Source organism: Ictalurus furcatus, chromosome 7 (genome assembly GCF_023375685.1).
Source record: "Ictalurus furcatus strain D&B chromosome 7, Billie_1.0, whole genome shotgun sequence".
NCBI lineage: Eukaryota > Metazoa > Chordata > Actinopteri > Siluriformes > Ictaluridae > Ictalurus > Ictalurus furcatus.
In genome coordinates this window covers 35,135,792-35,159,105 of record NC_071261.1, presented here as the reverse complement: position 1 = coordinate 35,159,105, position 23,314 = coordinate 35,135,792, and the positions used below count along the sequence as shown (strand labels likewise).

Here is a 23,314-nt window from a genome sequence, read left to right as displayed (position 1 = left end):
GGGAGGAAATGGCCAAGCTGCAGCACCTTTCCTCCAAGAATTGGGAAGAATGCTTCAACACTGCCATCGTGTGGGCAAAACGGGGTATTGGCAAAAGGCTCACAGATAAAACTGTGCATGAGGCTCACGGGCTGGTGGGAGAGACGTGGCGGACGGTGCTTCCTCCCACCGATCCGGTTCGGACGGGAGAGGAGACCGAGACCCGGGATCCCTCTCCTACTCCTCCCCGACCACAAAACACACCGGCTAGAACGGTCACGGTGCAGGCACTGATACACACGGAGACGGAATCACGATCTCTGCCCGTGAGGTCCGCTACGGTGTCCACCATGACCGACCCGCTGCACGATTGGTCCCCCGTTAGGGAGGAGGACCCGGACAGCGACTCGGACGTTTCCCTTTGTCTCCTGTCCTCCCCGAAAGTACAACGCAGTCCTCGGCGGCGTCCTAACCCCTGTGTCAGACAGGAAGAGGATGACCTCATCTGCTTCGAGGACCAAGGGGAGCGCGAACCACAGAAGGTCGCTCCGCAAGAGGTGACTTCGAGCCCCACCAAAATCACTAGCCTCAAAACGGCCACACAGGCCCTCTTATGCTTAGGGCCCGGCACGTCTCCCGGAGTGCACTGTGACGTGCGGGAAGACAGGCCTAACAGACACATAGCGACAAAAAGAAAATCTCAATGGACGCTGACGGCCCGGAGAAAATTCCTCATTGTCGGGGACTCCAATCTGTCCAGAATGCCACCTTTTCAGAACCCCGACCTACAGATAGAGAGCTATCCGGGGGCCAAATTTGCGCATGTAAAACAGATGCTCGACAAAAACACAGTCTCTATTGACACGGAACACGTCATTTTTTCGTTGGGCATAAATGGCAGAACTAATAACGTCAACGAAACAGCCATCAAGGGGCTTCAAGGGCTATTGAGAACGGCCAAAGAAAAATTCCCTCGGGCGGAAATCTGGGTGCCGGTGGTGAATTTTTCTCCTGAGCTCCCGCCCAACGAACAAATACATCTAGATACCCTTAACGCCTACATCACGAAAAACCTCAAACACATTCCGGCCCTACCCGGCTCTGAATTTCGAACCAAAGGTGACCTGATTCATTGGACGGCGGACACGGCCGGTAGCATGCTCCAGCACTGGCTGCGATATTTAAATTAAATCCCCCCATAAGCCTGCATATACAGGAGGGGAATAGAAATGTCATCGTCCTATCAAAAAAATTCCACATCACTCCCTGTCAACTTAGCCTCCTTAATAAAGGCCTAACGTTTATTCCATCGGGCACAACGGGTATAAAGCCACAGGTAACACAAACACGATTCGACCTACAGCAATACCACAGAAGACTAAAATTAGCAGCCTATTTCCATAATGACACACAAAAAGAACCACCTCCGTTCACACCTAAATCTGACTGGACCCCGCCGACGGATAAACTACCCGCAGAACTTCTCAAGCTATTTGAGACGGACCTAAAACTTTTTAAAAATCATTTCAGGCCACCCCGAGAAGAACCGAACCTCACTCCGGGGGAGATCGATGCTCTCAGGGAACTGCAGAACAACAAACAGATTATTTTAAAACCGGCAGACAAAGGGAGTGCCATAGTGATTATGGATCGGGAACAATATTTATGGGAGGGGTACAGACAGCTAAATGACCCTAAATATTATAGGAGATTGAAAGAACCAATCTACCTAGACACCATACCGATGGTTAAAGAAATAACACAAGGTCTTTACACAAAAAAATACATTAACGCGAAACAAAAATCCTACCTGCTGGGGAATTTAGAACCGAGGAGCAGGAGGTTTTACATGCTCCCGAAAATACATAAGGACCGAGCAAAATGGAGCAGGCCCTATGAAATTCCCCCGGGGAGACCCATAGTATCAGACTGCGGTAGCGAGACCTACTACACGGCCGAATTCCTGGATCGTTATTTAAATCCCCTTTCTATGGGCCACCCCAGTTACATTAAAGATACGTACGATTTTGTACACAAGGTGAAAGGACTAAAAATCCCGCCAAAAGCCATCCTTTTCACCATGGACATTGATAGCCTATATACGAACATCGACATCGGAGAGGGAATTCGGGCGATAAAAAACATACTTAAAAAACACCCGGACGCCTCCAGGCCTGACGAGGAACTCATCCGACTTTTAGACATCAATTTAAACAGAAATGACTTTGAGTTCAACGGGGAATTTTTCCTGCAAATTAAAGGCACGGCGATGGGCAAGAAGTTCGCCCCGGCCTACGCCAACATCTTTATGGCAGAGTGGGAGGCTTCGGCTTTGGCCGAATGCCACAGACGGCCCCTTCACTACTTCAGATATCTGGATGATATCTGGGGAGTATGGACCCACTCTGAGGAGGAGTTCAGGGATTTCGAGGCCTCTTTAAATAACCACAATCCGTCCATCACACTTAAATCCACTATTAGTTATGAGTCGGTGGACTTCCTAGACACCACTACGTACAAGGGCCCGGATTTTAATTCGTCACACAAACTGGATATTAAAGTCTTCTTCAAGGAGACCGACACGCATGCCCTATTGCATAAAAGGAGCTTCCACCCCAAACACACCTATTCCGGCCTAGTCAAGTCGCAACTCCTGAGGTTTAGCCGCATATGCACCCGGGAACGAGACTTCATGGAAGCGACACGAATCCTCTTTAAAGCACTCAAGCCGCGAGGATACAACAGGTCATTTCTTAGAAAAATCCTGAAATCGTACCTGACCAAAGGGACCCAGACGGAGGACACCGTCGTGCCCTTCGTCCTGACATACTCGTCGGCCGCGGTGAAACTGACCAGGGGGGTTAGGTCCAATTTCCGAAACCTGTTGGGACAGACACAGATATTCAAAAACCACAAGGTCATCGCAGCGTACCGGAAGAACAAAAATCTGCAGGACTACTTGATTAGAGCTAAAGTCCGGGCCCTCCACGACGCTAAACCCAAGCATCGCGGGCAATATCTTTACCGAAAAGAATATGTCCTAAACAGGACCACAAAGGAGGTCTTCCGTACTCACCGATCGGGCACCGTGCACACTAAAAATGCGGTTTACCTAATCACCTGCAAAAAGTGTTCCACACAATACGTGGGTGAGACGGGAAACACCATTCTGGTCAGAATGACTCAACATAAACACAATATCCTGAAAGGAAAAGAAAAGAATACCTACCTGGTCCAACACTTTTTGGAGCACGGATGGGACTCATTTAGCGTCACGGTCCTGCAGGCCAACCCGTTGTGGTCTGTGCTTCAGAGAAAAAGAGCAGAAAAGATCTGGATTAAGAAATTAGGTACTATACATCCCCAAGGCCTTAATGGGAAGTGAATCCATTTGAGCGAACGACATAGATGGCCTGTGCACACAGGTTAGCGCCTACCCTCCTAAAAGCACTAACTTTAACCTTAACCCTAACCTTAACCCTAAAACCTAACCTTAACCCTAACCCTAAAACCTAACCCTAACCCTAACCTTAACCCTAACCCTAAAACCTAACCCTAAGACCTAACCCTAAAACCTAACCCTAACCTTAACCCTAAAACCTAACCCTAAAACCTAACCCTAACCCTAACCCTAAAACCTAACCCTAACCTTAACCCTAAAACCTAACCCTAACCCTAACCTTAACCCTAAAACCTAACCCTAACCTTAACCCTAAAAAACCTAACCCTAACCCTAAAACCTAAAATCTAACCCTAACCTTAACCCTAAAAGCTAACCCTAACCCTAAAACCTAACCTTAACCCTAACCCTAAATCCTAACCCTAACCCTAACACCTAACCCTAAAAACCTAACCCTAACCCTAACCTTAACCCTAACCCTAAAACCTAACCCTAACCCTAACCCTAAAACCTAACCCTAACCGCTAACCCAACCCCCAACCCTAAAACCTAACCCTAACCTTAACCCTAAAACCTAACCCTAACCTTAACCTTAACCCTAAAACCTAACCCTAACCCTAACCGCTAACCCTAACCCTAGCCCTAACCCTAACCGCAACCCTAACCCTAACCCTAACCCTAACCGCTAACCCAAACCCCAACCCTAACCCTAACCCTAACCCTAAACCCTAACCCTAACCCTAACCCCTAACCCTAACCCTAACCCCAACCCTAACCCCCTAACCCTAACCCTGACCCTAACCCTAACCCTAACCCCTAACCCTAACCCTGACCCTAACCCTAACCCCTAACCCTAACCGCCTAACCCTAACCTTAACCCTAACCCTAACCGCCTAACCCTAACCCTAAACCCTAACCCTAACCGCCTAACCCTAACCCTAACCACCTAACCCTAACCCTAAACCCTAACCCTAACCGCTAACCCTAACCCCAACCCTAACCGCAACCCTAACCCTAACCGCTAACCCAAACCCCAACCCTAACCCTAACTGCTAACCCATCCCCAACCCTAACCCTAGCCCTAACCGCTAACCCTAGCCCTAACCCTAACCGCTAGCCCTAACCCTAACCCTAACCGCTAACCCTAACCCCCTAACCCTAACCCTAACCCTAACCGCTAACCTGAACCCTAACCCTAACCGCAACCCTAGCCCTAACCCTAACTGCTAACCCAAACCCCAACCCTAACCCTAACCGCAACCCTAACCCTAACCGCTAACCCCAACCCTAACCGCTAACCCCAACCCCAACCCTAACCCTAACCGCCTAACCCTAACCCTAACCGCCTAACCCTAACCCTAACCCTAAACCCTAACCCTAACCGCTAACCATAACCCCAACCCTAACCGCTAACCCAAACCCCAACCCTAACCCTAACTCCCCTAACCCTATGTATGGTAGCACTACTTGTATTGTTCTCTGCTTGATATATCGCTTTGCTTGTATTTTCTCATTTGTAAGTTGCTTTGGATAAAAGCGTCTGCTAAATGAATAAATGTAAATGTAAACACACGGCATAGAAGGGCTGGGAGAGGTAATACCATGCTGCGTGCTTACCTTGGATTTGTATGTGGTAGTACAAGATGTTTCCAGTGCAGTTCTTCGCTCATGCAGCTGCACCTGCTTGTCGAGTAGGCCACAGATCTGTTTCTCCACAGTCACCAGTTCCAACAGCACCATGTGCAGTTCGAGCGAGTCCTCATCTGCACTCAAAAGTGGAGAAACAATCGACATATTCGCCTTTAAAACAGCGGTAAATGAGGTAAATGTGAAACGTAAACCAGGCTAGCCGAAAGGTGATGCTAGCAGGCTACAAGCTAGTCGAGGATGTTTGTAAGATCCGATGAAAACTTAGCAACAGTGCAACGTTACAATTATTTTATCTAAAATAGTATCGGTGATATATGTAAGCTTCATAAAAGTAAAAAATTATATTTAAAGTATAGAGATTTAGAAAAGATAGCATCAGCTCGATGGACACTGCTTCCTGCGACACTGCTCCCTGCGACATTAGTTAGTTAACTGTTTTAATGTCTGATAAAAGAGAAAATACACAAAAAAACAGAAATGCTGCAATATGCAGAAAACACAACATAAATGGTTGATAACAAACTGGAAACATTTCAGAGGGACACATGGCAGAAACACCTGGAGGTCATTTGTAAAAAATCAGAACTCATAAGCTGAGTAAGAGTTATCACATTAGCTTAATTACTTGTCTGACCACTGTGTTTAACTTAGCCTCCATGATCACCTTTATTCTGAGTAACATTAATTATTCACACAAAAACTACTTACACACCAATCCTCACTAATATCAGGATACTCGTTCTCATTAAAGGAAAACCATTAAAAAAAAATACATTTCTGCAAATATTGAAGTATGAGTTCTGCTTCTTTATCTAATGATCTGCTGAGTGTTTCTAGGCCTTTGCTTGATGGACCAGAGAGCTGTCTGATAACAAATCATATCTGTGTGTGTGTGTGTGTGTGTGTGTGTGTGTGTGTGTGTGTGTATTTATTATCCTACCTCACTGCCCTTTGCCCCCTGCAGTATAAACAGGTAGATGTGTCAGTGAAAGTCAGAGGCTCCATTTTGTGTCCAGGGGAAAATGCACCATTGCAGGAGTAAAAACACAGTGAGTATCTACATCTAAAGCTATAATATATAAACACACTGAATGTACACTAGATGCAGAAGAGTTTTGTGGGTTTGTACTGAAGTTCGAATGTACACAGGTTGTTTTATGACTTGATACCGTGACTATTTCCTGTAAGTGAACTCTGTGCTGATACAGAGTTTGATTTAACACACCGATGTTGGAGTGAAGTAAATGTGTGTCCTGCTGTAATCTGGAGAAGGAGACATGACCTCCAACATGTGTCTGGAAAACAGGACTTAAAGAAAGACGAGAGGTGAGTTACTTTTCCATTCACCAGCAATAAATACACATCGTCTCATGGGAACAGATCTGTATCTCTAAACACTCAGTAGTTAACAGAGTAACTAAACTTTGGTTTAAGGTGTTTAATAGCAGTGAATATATCACTGATCTGATCTAAGAACAGTTTAGAGAAATCATTCACTGAGAGAAGAGTAAAAAGGACTGTGTAATGTGGAGTATAAGAGCAGCGTAGCTTTGAGTCAGTGAACTCTACAGGCTTTAAGACCCAGCTGAGTCAGTTGTCTGTGATTGGGACTCCTGACATCAGTGTAATTCCTGAGATATGAGGCGTGTCTCCTGTTTGAATAAGTTTGCAAACTGGAGCTGAATTAAAAAGATGGAATTATTGGTGTTTAATGATGAACATATTGTGTAACAGTGCTGAGACAGCAGAGTATTAATTATTGCTGATATTTCTGTTTAATTCTAGAATGATGAAGAGAAAGAGATCAGACTCACCAGAACCCAGCTGTGTGTCCATGAAGAGTGACCGGTCAATGGGTTGTCCAATTTACTTCAGAGACGGAGCCAGTTCTCCTGATGTGAGGTCAGTACAGTGAGGTGTTTTACAGCAGTGTTCCACCTGATCAAACTCACTGGTCTCATTATGAAGCCCTTCATGATCTTTATCAGGTGTTGAAGCAGTAAAACACTAAACTGTGCAGTGCTGCAGCTCTCGGACTGGCGGTGAGGAAAACTGCTTTAAGAGTTCAGTTCAGCCTGCAGTCCCTGAGCTGGAGGGTCTGTGGTGCTACACAACAACATTTACACCTGGGACATTAATGACTAGATCACTATTTTATTCATAAACATGTTAGTGTCAGTGAGGAAATGCTGAAATCAGTGTATTGTGTTAAGAGGATAGTGTTAAATATCTGTCTCTGTATTTATTAGTGTGTGTTGTGCAGCTATGAATACATATAGTCTATATTGCATCATGTGTTTTATTTCTTCACAGACCACAACAGAAGAAATCAAACCTCAGCAGAAATCAGCTGGACTCCATATTCAAGGTGTGTGTCTTTTTAATGTGTGTAACTGGTGTGTGAGCAGGTTGCAGGTTTTTTATTTAAGATCATGACAATTTACAGATTTATTGATGTGCAGAAGCATTATGGGTAATCAGACAGAATTTCAGCTGTAACTGTGGGAATAGAAAGAGACTTTTCTTCTTTTTATAAAATAAAAGCATCTCTTAGTGTGTAACATTATAATATTTAGATGTGTTCCTGTGTGTTTCTAACCAGGAGCTGGAACACAAAGTCATCACTCTGATAAAGAATGAGCTGAAGAGGTTTAGGAAGCTCCTGAGTCCAGATTACCCAGCATGCACTGAGAGGGAGGTGGAGGATGAGGAGGATCTGCACAGTGTCAGAGACGGAGCGCTGAAGATCACACTGCACGTCCTGAAGAACATGAACCACACAGATCTCGCTAACACACTGCACAACAGTAAGAGCTCTGAGTCATGGCTTTATTCCATCAGGTTCACTTTAGAGAGAGGAAATAGTTTTAGATAGGAACACTTTTAGTTTGAAGTTCAAGTTTAGTATCATGTACATCTGCTGCTTTTCTGTTCTGTTCGTGGTCCAGCTTGTGGTTACTCTGTACAATGGTCCTGTTCCTTCAGGAATATTTACTACATGAATCAGGAATGAACAGCAGCATTGAATTTTACATTTAATCCTGTGTTCAGTGATTTTACATTAAAACATCTTATTACTTTGTTTATTAGAACTCACCTCTGTGTACCAGACAAAGCTGAAATCCAGCCTGAGAGAGAAGTTTAAAAGAATTAATGAAGGAATCTCACAGCATGGAAGCTCAGCAATTCTGAATGACATCTACACAGATCTCTACATCACAGAGGGCTGGAGTGGAGACGTCAATAATGAACATGAGATGAGGGAGATTGAGACAGCATCCAGGAGACCAGCAACGCAGGAGACACCCATCAAATGTAATGATCTCTTTAAAGACAAGTCCATCCGAAGTGTGCTGACTAAAGGAGTTGCTGGAATTGGAAAAACAGTCTCTGTGCAGAAGTTCATTCTGGACTGGACTGAAGGAAAAGCAAATCAGGACGTCACCTTCATGTTTCCACTTCCCTTTAGAGAGCTGAATCTGATGAAGCAGAAACATCTCAGTCTGATGGATCTTCTTCATCACTTTTTCCCAGAAATGAGAAAACTACAATTAATAGACTCCTATAAAGTGGTGTTGATTTTTGATGGTCTGGATGAGTGTCGACTTCCTCTAAATTTCCAGAAGAATGAGAGATTGTGTGATGTGACAGAGTCAGTCTCAGTGGATGTGCTACTGTCAAACCTCATCAAGGGGAATCTTCTTCCCTCTGCTCTCCTCTGGATAACCTCTCGACCAGGAGCAGCCAATCAGATCCCTCCTGACTGTCTAGACCAGGTAACAGAGGTAAGAGGGTTCAGTGATCCTCAGAAAGAGGAGTACTTCAGGAAGAGGATCAGTGATCAGAGCCTGGCCAATAAAATCATCTCACACATGAAGTCTTCAAGAACCCTCTACATCATGTGCCACATCCCAGTCTTCTGCTGGATCTCAGCCACTGTTCTAGAGAGAATGCTGGGTGAAGCAGAGCATGGAGAGATCCCCAAGACTCTGACTCAAATGTTCACACACTTCCTGATCTTTCAGATCAAACACAAGGACCAAAAGTACCATCAGAAATGTGACCCTGATCCTCAGCAGACCAGAGAGAGTATCCTGGCACTGGGAAAACTGGCTTTCCAACAGCTGGAGAAAGGAAACCTGATCTTCTATGAGGAAGACCTGAGAGAGTGTGGCATTAATGTCAGAGAAGTGTCAGTGTACTCAGGAGTGTGTACCCAAATCTTCAGAGAGGAGTTTGGGCTTCATCTGGGGAAGGTGTTCAGCTTTGTACATCTGAGTGTGCAGGAGTTTCTGGCTGCTTTATACGCATTTCTCTGCTTTATTTTTAAAAAGAACAATGTGTTAGTGGAACAAAGCATTGGACTTTTTAATTTCTTCAGGAAGTCAAAAATGTCTGATCTCCTCAGGAGTGCAGTGGACAAGGCCTTACAGCGTGAGAATGGACAGCTGGACCTGTTCCTCCGCTTTCTTCTGGGTCTCTCACTGGAGTCCAATCAGACTCTCTTACGAGGCTTAATGCCACAGACAGGATGCAGCTCTCACACCAAACAGGAAACAGCAGAGTACATCAAGGAGAAGATCAAGGAGAATCCATCTCCAGAGAAATCCATCAATCTGTTTCACTGTCTGAATGAACTGAATGATCATTCTCTAGTGCAGGAAGTACAACGTTACCTGAACAGAGGAGGTAACAGTTGTCTCAGTGGAACCAGACTCTCTCCTGCTCAGTGGTCAGCTCTGGTGTTTGTGTTACTGAACTCAGATCAGGAGCTGGATGTGTTTAATTTGAGAAAATATCACCCATCAGAGGAATGTCTTCTGAAGCTGCTACCAGTGGTCAAAGCCTCCAGAAAAGCTGTGTGAGTATTTTTATTTATAAATGTATTACTGCATGGTTTATTATTTTAATGTAACACTGAACTGCACTGTTTGGATTAATGCTGGTTAATTATTACTCTAATCATCTTTAAACAAACCTCTGGTACTGTTACAGAAGAGTTTCACTTTTCACACCAACACGTTACGTCTGCACTGAGGGCGGGGCCATGTGGACAAAACCTTCTATCACCATTTATTACCTTTTCTCTAAAACTGAAGAAATGATCACTACAAAATAACTGCATGTGTTCATCACTGCTTTTTGATCATTTTGTTATCTAAACACCAGTGAAAGGCACTTTTTCTTTTCTCTTTTTTTTTTATTTATGTGAAAGTGACATTGAACAGAACTTCACAAACAAGAAGAAGAAAAACAGAACACTGTCACCATGGGAACAATATGAACATGTGACATTGGCGATATAGGAAAAATATCTATCAATAGACATGATTGATTATTCTATTTTCTGGTGCTATGATATGTATCAGAGTATCACACCGCCCAATCTGCACTGAGGGACACATGTGAGAGAGAATAAGGACACTTACACACCAACATTGTTTGGTTTGGATGGATCAGACTTTGTCTTTAGATTGGATCTGTATGGTTATGAAATCTGATGGTTATCAAACCGTCTACATTTACTTATCTACCCTATTGAAAAAAAAAAAAGTAACCAGACAGAGAATCTCACCTGCACATCGCCTTTACTCCTCCACTGCCTGTCAGACTCGTCAACTTACACTCTCTCTCTCACACACACACTCACTCTCACACACACAATCACACTCACTCACTCTCTCTCACTCACACTCCCACACACACACACACACACACACACACACACACACACACACACTTACACACACACTCACTCTCACACACAATCACACTCACATACACTCACACACACACACACACAGAGCCAGACAGAGGAGTAAATGTTAGAGAGGGGCGAGGCTGATATCACCATCTGATGGTCTCCATCCTCCACTGATAAAGAAAGTAAAATCAGGAGTGTGGGATTAGTTTACATGATGAAAGAGGATTGTCATCGAGGACGGATTTCCAGTTAACAAAAACATCATAATAATCCTTCTGTGCAGATCAACGGATAAATCCTGTTTATAACTTTAATCTCTAACAAAAAATGTGAACATGTAAAATAAATAAATTACACATTGCCATCGCGCTGTGTAGGTCTGCCACATGCACTGATTATCCAATCACATAATCCAATTATCCAATCACATCAGCCAGTTATCCAATCACATAAACCAAATATCCAATCACATCAGCCAATTATCCAGTCACAACAGCCAGTTATCCAATCACATGATTAGTTGAGGAAAAGTCACATGATGTTTTGATGTGCAGTTTATGTGCCTGTCTTCTTACTGAATAAAAAATAAATCCGCCTCAATTGAGCCTCATAAGTTTTTTATGCGCATTTCAAGATTTTATTTCTATTTATTTTTGTTTTTTTGGAGAATATTTCCAAACAAAGCCACAACAGGTCCTGCTCCTTTTTCCTCCTAATTTCTTTGTTCAAACAGGATATTTTTATTTATTTATTTATTTTATTTTTAAATAGTAGACTTTTTAATACTTTCATTTAAAAATGGTTTCAAGTTTCAAATATAATGAAACATTTATTCAAGCAAAAAACCTTCTGTTTAATTTAAGGATCATTGTAACTACTACTACTACTAATAATAATAATAAGAAGAAGAAGAGAGAAGAAGAAGAAGAACAATGGGCACGCGGTGGCTTAGTGGTTAGCACGTTCGCCTCACAGCTCCAGGGTCGGGGGGTTCGATTCCCACTGTGACCGTGTGTGTGGAGTTTGTATGTTCTCCCTGTGCTTGCGGGGTTTCCTCCGGGTACTCCGATTTCCTCCCCCAGTCCAAAGACATGCATGGTAGGCTGATTGGCATGTCCAAAGTGTCCATAGTGTGTGAATGTGTATATGATTGTGCCCTGTGATGGATTGGCACCCTGTCCAGGGTGTACCCAGCCTTGTGACCCTGAAAAGGATAAGCGGTATAGAAGATGGATGGATAATAATGTGGTGATGTGGTGTCCTGTCCTCTGATTTCTGTGTGTGAGAGAAACACACTCACATTTCTGTTACATGGTAAAGAGTAAGTGTATTATAACTGTGTGTGTGTTTGAGATCAGTGTTCTGATATATCATCATTTCTCTTCCAGGCTGTGGAGGTGTAAACTGACAGAGGAAAGCTGTAGAGTTCTGTCCTCAGTTCTCAGCTCAAACTCCTCCAGACTGAGAGAACTTAACCTGAGTGACAATAACCTGCAGGATTCAGGAGTGAAGCTGCTCTCTGCTGGACTGGAGAATCCACACTGTCCGCTGGAGATACTGAGGTACACACACACATTCACACACATACACACAGAGCAGAGTTTTAATAAACACAGCTGCATCCAGTTTGCGGCTGTGGTAATTGTAATTGTAGTGATGTGATATATTGTCATTTTTGTGTGTGTGAGATGAGAGTAAATGTTCTGTATATAAAGATTTTGTGTAGTTGATGTTTTCAGAGCTAAAACTGAGTGTGAGAAGGTTTTCTTTCTTGCAGGATGCAGTGCTGCAGTATTACAGGTGAAGGTTGTGCTGCTCTGGCTTCTGCTCTGAGGTCAAACTCCTCATCACACCTGAGAGAACTGAATCTGAACGGTAATAATCCAGGAGAATCAGGAGTGAAGCTGCTCTCTGATCTACTGAAGGATCCACACTGTAACCTGGAGACACTACAGTGAGTTACTGACTTACTCTACTCTACTGTATCATACTGAATAATGTGTGTGTGTGTGTGTGTGTGTGTGTGTGTGTGTGTGAGAGAGAGAGAGCGAGTGTGTGTGAGAGTGAGTGTGAGTGAGTGTGAGTGAGTGTGAGTGAGTGTGAGTGTGTGTGAGAGTGAGTGTGTGTGAGTGTGTGTGTGACTGTGTGTGTGTGTGTGTGTGAGTTAAAGGTACAGGAGCAGTCTGTCTGTGCAGCTACAGTAAATGTTAATAATAATAGGACGTTATTTAAAAGCTCACACACTGATGTTATTTTTATTTAGTAGTTAATTTACCATGCTATGCTAACATGTAAACAATAAGTTAATATTACCTGACTTTTTTACCTGACATTTTACACTCACTATTGTCTGTTTCTGATCTATTTCACCAACAAAAATATTTCCAAACAAAGCTACAGCAGGTTCTGCTCCTTTTTCCTCCTAATTTCTTTTGTTCAAACGGGAGATTTCTTATTTATTTATTTTTAAATGGGAGACTTTTTAACACTTTCATTTAAAATTGGCTTAAAGCATCAATTATAATGAAGCATTTATTCAAACAAAAAACCCTCTGTTTTCATTCATTTAAGGATCATTGTAACTGATAATAATAATAATAATAATAATAATAATAATAATAATAACAACAACTACAGCAACAGCTATAATAATAATAATAATAATAATAGTAGTAGTAGTAGTAGTAGTAGTAATACTAGTGCTGATGTGGTGTCCTGTCCTCTGATTTCTGTGTGTGACAGAAACACACTCACATTTCTGTTAAATGATAAAGAGTAAGTGTATTATAACTGTGTGTGTGTTTGAGATCAGTGTTCTGATATATCATCATTTCTCTTCCAGGCTGTGGAGGTGTAAACTGACAGATGAAAGCTGTAGAGTTCTGTCCTCAGTTCTCAGCTCAAACTCCTCCAGACTGAGAGAACTGAACCTGAGTAACAATAACCTGCAGGATTCAGGAGTGAAGCTGCTCTCTGCTGGACTGGAGAATCCACACTGTACACTGGAGATACTGAGGTACACACACATGCACATGCACACACACACATTCACACACATACACACACAGAGCAGAGTTTTAATAAACACAGCTGCATCCAGTTTGCATCTGTGGTAATTGTAATTGTAGTGATGTGATATATTGTCATTTTTGTGTGTGTGAGATAGAGAGTAAATGTTCTGTATATAAAGATTTTGTGTAGTTGATGTTTTCAGAGCTAAAACTGAGTGTGAGAAGGTTTTCTTTCTTGCAGGATGCGTTACTGCAGTATTACAGGTGAAGGTTGTACCGCTCTGGCTTCTGCTCTGAGGTCAAACTCCTCATCACACCTGAGAGAACTGAATCTGAACGGTAATAATCCAGGAGAATCAGGAGTGAAGCTGCTCTCTGATCTACTGAAGGATCCACACTGTAACCTGGAGACACTACAGTGAGTTACTGACTTACTCTACTCTACTGTATCATACTGAATAATGTGTGTGTGTGTGTGTGTGTGTGAGAGAGAGAGAGAGAGAGAGAGAGATCACTGATGTTGTTTATAAGGACTGTGCTGAGTGACTGTGATTAATGTTGTCTGTTATTCTGTCCTGTTCTGTCTTACAGCATTGAGAGTCGTAAACTCACCAGGACTGACATATGACATGAGTCTCACCTCAAACCTCTTCTCCAGGATAAAGCAGTTTTGGTGAAGTGTTAGTTTGTTGGAACATGGCAGTGAAACAGATGATTGATTGTAATATTGATTTAATCTTGTTTTTATTTTTAAAAATGTGTTCGTTTTTTGCTAATATGTTTTAATAGTAACAGTAATGGTTTGACTATTTAAGATATTTAGATATTGTAAATAGACATGTGCCATATCAGCGGCATACAGTAAGAGCATGATGAGGAAGGAGAGACTTCCTGATTTGGTGAATCCTGTCACCATGGAGCAGTCAGAGGACAGTGAGACCGGACACTGCACAACAACTCTCTATTACTTACTGACTTTATCTTATCACTCAAACACCACACATTAAACACCACACACAATCTGTATCTGAACAAGTCATTACTCATTTAGTGAGTTATTTCTGTAAAGGAGAAGAGAAAAGGTGACATTAAGACATGAAGATGATTTGAGAAATACATTAAATCACATTTTAACATGGCTATACTACATCATTGTTCAATACTGCAGCTGTTCACTGTACAGTTTAATTTAGTTAATCCACAGGAGCTTTTACTCCATCTCTCATTCTAAGGTTCTCTCTCTCTCTCTCTCTCACACACACACACACACACACACACACACACACGCGCGCGCGCGTGCGCAGGTGAAGGTCTGAGGTTTGGAGGAAGTCTGCATTCTGTCCAACACTTTTCAGTTTCTTCTTTATTAAATAATTACTGCTTGATTAAGTGTTGTTTTTTAAATAACTTTAAAATAACTGGATACTATTAAAGTTCATTTATTTATATATATATATATATATATATATATATATATATATATATATATATATATATATTTCAATGCATATTGGAATTTACAACATCAGATATGTTAGTGGTTTAAGTAGGCTAGGTTAGATTTTGTTACACTTGAACTGCAAACACAGGAATTAACTGTATTATAATAAGAAGAAGAATAAAAGAGTGACTATTATTAATATTATTCCTTTCTATAAGGCATCCAGCCTGGATGGGTGTTGGATGGACCCTCATCTGGTCACATTTCCAAATGGACTCTGCATTTGTAGGAAATACCTTGGTTCTAATAATGCAATGATTTAATAAATGAACTGTCACAGCTATCTGACATATCGAGCACATGGGGTTGTCGGTCACCGTTGTGTATTAAGACCTACATTCAACATATTTTACTACATGACAGTTTGATCAACACTGAAGTCTGAAATATTGAACATTTCAGAATTGAAAAGTGTGTATGTGTGTGTGTGTATATATATATATATATATATATATATATATATATATATATATATATATATATAGTATTAACTGTTAATTTAGTATCTGTTTGTGTCACTTCCAGTAAATAATATTTAACGGTCTGGTCTATCGTACCTAAAAATCTCTCTATCTCTCTCTCTCCCTCTTACTGATTGGAAGGTCATGGTTTCAAGCCCTGGAGCTGTCACTGTTGGGCCCTTGAGCAAGGCCCTTAAGCTCCAGGGACGAAGTTGAAGGCCCCAACTTCCTGGCATGCTGGGATATGCGAAGAAAAGAATTTCACTGTGCTTTAATGTACGTGACCAATAAAGACTCATTATCGTTATCCTGACCCCTTCTGTTCTCCGGACCTGTCTGATCCATCCTGATGCAGTACTTCTGGCTGGAGTTCTCATCAGTTGGAAGTCACATGCTGCTGCTGAGGATGTCCCCACATGGTGCGGACTAAAGATCATTGAGATTACTGAGAATGGTACCGCTTATAAACCATAAAGATGGCTTTGAACTGAAATTGATACAAACAGTTTTGCACTCAAGTCTCAGATGATAACTGCAACAAAACAGACTTCATGTGAAAACTGTAATGAATTACCTGGTTACGCAACTGCACTATTTGACCATGTAGTACATAAAAGGATTTATTTATTTATAATCGCACTATCTGGTGTCATCCAGATGAGGATGGTTTCTTCATATCGTCTCAGCGAGTTTTTCCTCACCACCGTCGCCTCTTTCTTAATACATTTATAAATTGAAAAATTATTGTTAAAAGTGTTATGCAAATTAAATTGAATAGTAGTAGTAATGTTTGTTTTATTAGTAGTAGTAGTAGTATTAGCAGTAAATAATGTATTGTCAAGCTCTTGATAGATATTAGATTTTAGCCCTCCCATCATCTGTACCATCTTGGATGATCTTTGTATCAACCTTGCAGTAAAATGCTTAACATTTGTAACGTGTGCCTACCTTGGTAGTGAGTGAAGCACAAAATACTGTTCATGTTAAATGAAATTTTTGAATTATTTTTTTAAATATAAATCTTGTTTTTGTTTTGTGGTTATTATTGTGTGTAGATTGATGGCAAAAAATTTTTTTTATGAAATCTGTCAAATTGAAGGGGTCTGAATACTTCCCCAACCAGTGTAAATGCACACGTTATTTTACATTGATTGTGTTCCATAGTGTACTACTACAGACATTTCAACCACAATCTGAGCCTGATGGCCTTCCACATCCGCCTCGCCTGGGTGTGTGACGTCACTGCGCTCGATAAGGAAGTGTGGAGAGAACTTCATCTTTTCTCCTGTTTTAATGAAGTTTAACTGTACGCTTAAGCGCTTCAGTCGGGACGGTTCTCTCGCATCTTCATGAGTCTTATTTACTGTTTGGAATTTACTGTTAAAATTTAGAGCTGATAGTTTAGATCAGGTTGAGCAGAATGGAGATTCCTCACCTGACGGAAGACGAAATGGCCGAAGTGAAAAAGAACGTAAGTGACTAAACTCCACGAATCAGTGTGTTTTAACAGTGAGATTATTATATACCGTTATGAATCGACAGAAATAATAATAATAATAATAATTATTATTATTATTATAAAAACGTGTTCCACTAAATGAGCATTTGGTCTGAAAGTGAGTACACTCCTCTGTAGTCTAGATTTGAGAATCCTGATGCGAAAAGTTCGAGTAAAATCAAACAGAAACTAATTGAATATTATAAATATATATTAAGGAATCTGTAAATCCGGTTAGTTTGTACTTCTTGTGGGCGCGCGCGCACGGGAGCGCGCACTTTCTCATAAGCTCGTGCGAAAGAAAAGGGTAGTCGCGAGTTCCAGGTGTGTCAGCCGGCTTGGAACTCGCCATGACGTCATGAAGGAGTTCAAGCCAATCACGATTAGCTAGGGGCGTGGTCTACAGTGAGCGATAGTATAGCTGTATCTGTAGGAAAACGAGGCCGAGTTCAGAAGTGTGATGTTGAGGGAAGCATCTAAAGCGGAACCTCACAGAGACGGAGTGTTCGTGCTGAGCAGAACCCTGACACCTGGAACCTACTTCCTGACAGGGTTTTCCATGTCCATCACCACATCCCACCGTAAAATATTCTCCACATCACAGCAGCAAGTGTATTCAGGAGACGTCAACAAACCTGCACTGTAAACTCATACCTGGTGTACCAAAGGGCTCAGTATGGTATATTTATGGAAATAAAGTGTGGGTTTTGGGGTGAGAACTGGTCCTGTTTCAGCTAGAATTCTTACATTAAAACACAAACACAACTTGAAGGTTCTCTGTAACGTGCGAAAATGTCTGCAAAACACACATTTGGTTACTATAAGAAGAAAACTTGTCATAAGTAGTGTCACTGTTGTTCTACACACTGTATATCTACTGCCTGGACAGGACCAATGTGCAGAACGCAGATGAGACACTGCTGAGTTCTGTTTCAGATTAACCAATGAGAAGATCTACCGAAAAACATGGAGTCTCTCAAGTAATATGTCATTTGTGAGAATTTTCCCTCAATGCCGTGTTCTTCTGTTCCCCTCAGGCTCTGGAGTCTCTTCGTCCATACCTGGTAGAGAAGCTGATTGCAGAGAGGCACTATGATTACCTGCGCTCGAAGAAGATCTTGACACGAGAGGACGCAGAGGAGATCAGCTGCAGGAGCACGCGCGGAAAACGCGCCGGTAAATTACTTGACCTCATCGCCGAGAACCCGCGAGGTCTGGACACACTAATCGAGTCGATCCAGCGCTGCGGAACACTTAACTTCATCATCGCCAAGATCACTGACGAGGTGCAGCGGTGCAAGAACGAGAAGATTGAGGCACTCCGAGGTAGCGCTAACATGCACAGCAACTCATTTTCCCTCAGTAAATCCAGATGATATCGTAGTGGTAAACAGTTATGTTGAATTTTGTGTGTTTCCAGCAGCAGGTGTGTCCAGCTCGACTATGAAGGACACATCTGGAGCCACTAACAACCTCTCAAAGGCAGACTTCTATGATTACGATAAGTGCTCCACGGTTTGTCTCCACCCTGATGGGGAACGAAGTCCCGCCTCTTCTGTGATGAGCAGCTCTATGAACCTATCCTTCGCTGTGAATCGGCAGAGGGGGCAGGACTGCATTTCAGTTAGTGGCGTTGCTAGCTTATCAACATCATCCAGCCTTCCCAAACCTGGTGATCCTGGAGCCCCGCCTCTTCCTGATGACATCGCTGTGGAAGACCAGGATGCAGAAGCCGGTGCTTGTGGGAGCACAGGAAGTAGCGGGGATGCTAACTTCCTGCCACTGCGCTCCCGTTCCTTAAACCTGTCTGTTGACAATGCACTCTAAGAATCAAAATACAATGGCTATGTTTCAGTCCTGTTTTTAACGTCGACTTCCCCGGTGTCTCTGTGCGCTTCACACACACACACACACACACGCGCAACTGCCATGGTGTGAAAATCATTTTATTTCTCTGGAAATTTAAGTTACATTCAAACAGAAGTTGTGATTTGTAGAAGATTGGGAAGGTTTGCCGCTTCACAGCTCTAGCGTCCCAGGTTTGAATACTTCCACACATTTCACATTTCACACATCCAAAAGATGTTCAAATGGGTGAACATATAGGTGATTCTCATCTAGGTTCTCCAGATTGGCTATGATAAATTGCCCATAAGTTTGTGTGAGTATGTGAAAGTGTGTGGGAGTATGTGAAAGTGTGTGTGTGTGTGTGTGTGTGCGTGCATGATGCCCTGTGATGGACTGATGTCTGTGGTGATTTGCACCTTGTAAGCCAGTGTTACCAGCAATAGCTCTGACTCCGATTGAACAGGACGCAGTGCTAGCTGAAGATGAATTAATTTTATTTCTGTTTAAACTTCAGCTTCTTCTACACTTAATAAAATGGCAGTAAGTTGTGTTTTCCTGAAATCTATATTGATGGCCAAGAGAATTAGCCGAGGGGAAGTGTTAAAAACAGGAATGAAACATGGCTCCTGGTGCTGGCATGGTGATGGCATGGTGACGGTGTTCCTCAGGGCTCCATGTAAGGACCGGATAAATGTACATGGACTCTTACAGAAGAATAATAGTACATCAGTGAAAAATAAAGTCTGTCAGGAATAGCTGCAGAAACCAAAGCAAGTCTGCAGAAGAACAGAAGTCTCACATTCTCCAGGATGCTTATAAAAACTGCCAGTTTGTGTACCTGAGACTACTGATGCATTTTTAAAGGCAAAGGGAATTGATTTTCTTCATTCAATACATCAGTGTATTGAAACATACATTAAACAGACTGCAGACAAACACCACCATGACCCCTGCATGAAATGGAAACACAAATATTATTCAAGCTTCTCATGTAATGAGTCATTCCAACACGTTTTACAACCAGATTTACAGCAGATTGTTCAATGAGTTCAACCTCTCCAAGATGGTGGCTCCATGGACCATGTGTAATTTAGCCTAATGTGGTTTCTACCTTTTCATAGCTATGGTTTCTTTCAACTTAAAATATTACATGACCAATAACTTTTTTCCCATTTTCACTCAGGTATATGTGACACCTGAATAATAATTTGCTTAAATTGTTGTCAGTTAAAATACTGTTAAAATGTTTTACACAGTGATAAGTATTTGTAATTATATATTGAAACTGAGACTTTTTAAATGTAATTTTTATTATTTTTATGTCCTATACAGTTTGTATAGATGATAGCAGTTAATGAGTATTTGCTGTTTACATTCATGTTTAGCAGTTATTAAATAAAGGTTTATTGTGCATTGCTCCAGTATGGCCTGCAGGGGGCACCGCTGAGTCAGCATTGTTTCTGTATTAGTGTTCAGTGTGGCACTGTGGTGTACATAAACAGGAAGTGACATGACAGAGCCAGTTCAAGGCTGCTCAGGAGAACCTAGAGAATCTTGTGTATATATGTTATTTATACAGAGAAAATGATTATCTGTTCTGGTAGAGGATATTAATCATAACATATGTCTAATACTCAACAAAGCGACACGCTTTTTATTTATTAGAAAACAAAAGTGAGTGAAATTCAGGCAAAACCATGGTGATGTTATATTCTGACAGGTTTGGGCTGCTGTTAAATAAATCAGGGAGAGAAATAAGGCTATAAATCAAGACTGAAATACCAGTCCCGAATAAGGCTAGCTAAAGATTTAGTTAGCTAGCATGTAGCCATGAAGTCTTTATACAGGCTGTAAAGAATCAGTTATGGAGGAAATGACATCATCATCAGGGACATAAGCATTTATCTCTGCTGTGTCAATTCATTTAAAAAAGGCTCCATGTGGCTTAAATGACACTTTCCATCAACCGCTAACACAGAACAGATCCATCAGAAATATCTACATTTACCTCCAGTTCAGTTCAGTTTTATTTGTATAGCGTGTTTAACAGTGGACATTGTCCCGGAGTATCTTTACAGAAGTATATAAACACAGGATATAGATTTTAAATGTATGAATTTGAACAGGAGTGAGGTTACATCAGCGATGTATTTTCCCTTCACTAAATTTCTACTTTATATTCTACACGAATTTGAGATTAAATGAACATTCCAGCTGAAATAGTTTTTTTCTCTGAGAGTGATAAGGCCATGGTCTGCTGGTTTGATTGACAGCTATGCGGTGAATGTGTGCAGACTGGATTTATATCTCAGGTATATCACGCATGACCGATGGGTAGCAGGGTAAATATTTCACATTTTAATGTAAAAAACCTCCTCAGACCCAATTAATTCAATTCAATTCAATTCAATTTTATTTGTATAGTGCTTTTTACAATAGACATTGTCTCAAAGCAGAAATTACACTTACAGCACAGATTATAATTAATCATTTTATAAAAATGATTAAAAACTAATCTTTAAATATTAGGTACTAGCGTGTACCATCACTGATGTGTATTTGTATATTTGGTGGTGCCATTAGAGCTGAATTTTCCACCAGTGTTTTACACCTTTTTACATTTTTACTAACTTTTTATTAAATTAAATTCAATTTCATATGAAACATCAGCATTTTAGAGTTTAACCAGAGACTTGACCAAAAGTGACCTGTGAATACTATAAAATGTGTTTATATAACAATAAAAACTGAAGAATAACTGTAATGACAAACAAACATCTCGCTTATAAAAAAAGAAACAGAAATAAAGAAGTATGAGTGTTTATTTATACATTTATTTATTCAATATGAATTTCTAACAATATTTAAATGAACTCAGTATAGTATAGAAAGAGAGATGAAGAGAAAGACAGTTTAATCTGTTCTGAATGATATCTTTACATCTGTGTGTGTGTGTCAGGTTTTGCCAGTTTGAGGTTTGAGTTCATTATTGATGTTTCAGTTCCTCCAACACACACACACACACACACACACACACCGGGTAGTTGCGATGGCGTCTGAGTGGGTAGTGAGCGGTAATAATTCAGAGTTTGAGCTCAGGAGAAAACTAAAATATTTCTTTATGAATCCATGTGAGAAATATCGCATTCGAGGACGCAAACCGTGGAAACTCACACTACAGCTCATCAAAATCACCATCATCACCATCCAGGTAGAAAAAACACCATGTGTGTGTGTGTGTGTGTGTGTGTGTGTGTGTTTGAGATTAAATTGAAAAAAATGTTTAGATAATAAAAAGAGTTGCTATGTTTTAATATTTTAATAGAATTATATATATTTACATAATAAACAATCTAGTATTTAATTATATTTCTTTCTTAATGTGCATTTATGTTTATTGACTTTGTTAATGTGTGTTTGTGTGTTTAGACTTTGTTAATGTGTTTGTGTGTTTATTGACTTTGTTAACGTTTGTGTGTTTATTGACTTTGTTAATGTGTGTTTATGTGTTTATTGATTTTGTTAATGTGTGTTTGTGTGTTTATTGACTTTGTTAATGTGTGTTTGTGTGTTTATTGACTTTGTTAATGTGTGTTTATGTGTTTATTGATTTTGTTAATGTGTGTTTGTGTGTTTATTGACTTTGTTAATGTGTGTTTGTGTGTTTATTGACTTTGTTAATGTGTGTTTGGGTGTTTATTGATTTTGTTAATGTGTGTTTGTGTGTTTATTGACTTTGTTAATGTGTGTTTGTGTTTATTGACTTTGTTAATGTGTTTGTGTGTTTATTGAATTTGTTAACGTTTGTGTGTTTATTGACTTTGTTAATGTGTGTTTGTGTGTTTAGACTTTGTTAATGTGTTTGTGTGTTTATTGACTTTGTTAACGTTTGTGTGTTTATTGACTTTGTTAATGTGTGTTTGGGTGTTTATTGACTTTGTTAATGTGTGTTTGTGTGTTTATTGACTTTGTTAATGTGTGTTTGTGTGTTTATTGACTTTGTTAATGTGTGTTTGTGTGTTTATTGACTTTGTTAATGTGTGTTTGTGTTTATTGACTTTGTTAATGTGTGTTTGTGTGTTTATTGACTTTGTTAATGTGTGTTTGTGTTTATTGACTTTGTTAATGTGTTTGTGTGTTTATTGACTTTGTTAATGTGTGTTTGTGTGTTTATTGAATTTGTTAATGTGTTTGTGTGTTTATTGACTTTGTTAATGTGTTTGTGTGTTTATTGACTTTGTTAATGTGTTTGTGTGTTTATT

At 40.8% G+C, this 23,314-nt stretch overlaps 3 protein-coding genes across 4 annotated transcripts in view; all 3 read left to right on the top strand.

Moving 5' to 3' along the window:
- Positions 1 to 6,058: 6,058 nt before the first annotated feature.
- On the top strand, positions 6,059 to 15,193 carry LOC128610623 (NACHT, LRR and PYD domains-containing protein 3-like). Its single transcript, XM_053630049.1, has 11 exons — positions 6,059 to 6,078; positions 6,218 to 6,355; positions 6,815 to 6,931; positions 7,343 to 7,397; positions 7,632 to 7,836; positions 8,120 to 9,890; positions 12,122 to 12,295; positions 12,511 to 12,687; positions 13,576 to 13,749; positions 13,986 to 14,162; positions 14,336 to 15,193. The coding sequence occupies exons 3-11, from the start codon at positions 6,816 to 6,818 to the stop codon at positions 14,370 to 14,372; spliced, it is 2,886 nt and encodes a 961-aa protein (XP_053486024.1). The 5' UTR covers positions 6,059 to 6,078; positions 6,218 to 6,355; position 6,815; the 3' UTR covers positions 14,373 to 15,193.
- A 1,745-nt stretch (positions 15,194 to 16,938) lies between these two features.
- On the top strand, positions 16,939 to 20,473 carry bcl10 (BCL10 immune signaling adaptor). 2 transcript variants are annotated; one of them, XM_053630047.1, is made up of 3 exons: positions 16,939 to 17,177; positions 18,242 to 18,530; positions 18,625 to 20,473. In XM_053630047.1, the coding sequence occupies exons 1-3, from the start codon at positions 17,127 to 17,129 to the stop codon at positions 19,029 to 19,031; spliced, it is 747 nt and encodes a 248-aa protein (XP_053486022.1). In that variant the 5' UTR covers positions 16,939 to 17,126; the 3' UTR covers positions 19,032 to 20,473. The 2 variants fall into 2 exon arrangements, with proteins under 2 accessions (XP_053486022.1, XP_053486023.1); XM_053630048.1 differs by having other exon boundaries at positions 16,940 to 17,177; positions 18,628 to 20,473.
- Positions 20,474 to 22,028: 1,555 nt separating this feature from the next.
- The window catches only part of ssx2ipa (synovial sarcoma, X breakpoint 2 interacting protein a), a 21,560-nt gene continuing 20,274 nt past the window's right edge, over positions 22,029 to 23,314 (top strand). Inside the window, exon 1 of the mRNA XM_053630046.1 lies at positions 22,029 to 22,263. Within this exon, the coding sequence (XP_053486021.1) occupies positions 22,045 to 22,263 (219 nt within the window). The 5' untranslated portion in view covers positions 22,029 to 22,044. The remainder of the gene's footprint in view (positions 22,264 to 23,314) is intronic.

Bases quoted from the DNA above. Each gene is read 5' to 3' on its own strand.
- LOC128610623 (XM_053630049.1), top strand. From the start codon at position 6,816: ATGATGAAGAGAAAGAGATCAGACTCACCAGAACCCAGCTGTGTGTCC. The intron at 6,932-7,342 runs GTCAGTACAGTG...ATTTCTTCACAG, and splicing joins GCCAGTTCTCCTGATGTGAG to ACCACAACAGAAGAAATCAA. The intron at 13,750-13,985 runs GTACACACACAT...TCTTTCTTGCAG, and splicing joins TGTACACTGGAGATACTGAG to GATGCGTTACTGCAGTATTA.
- bcl10 (XM_053630047.1), top strand. From the start codon at position 17,127: ATGGAGATTCCTCACCTGACGGAAGACGAAATGGCCGAAGTGAAAAAG. The intron at 17,178-18,241 runs GTAAGTGACTAA...TGTTCCCCTCAG, and splicing joins TGGCCGAAGTGAAAAAGAAC to GCTCTGGAGTCTCTTCGTCC. The intron at 18,531-18,624 runs GTAGCGCTAACA...GTGTGTTTCCAG, and splicing joins GAAGATTGAGGCACTCCGAG to CAGCAGGTGTGTCCAGCTCG.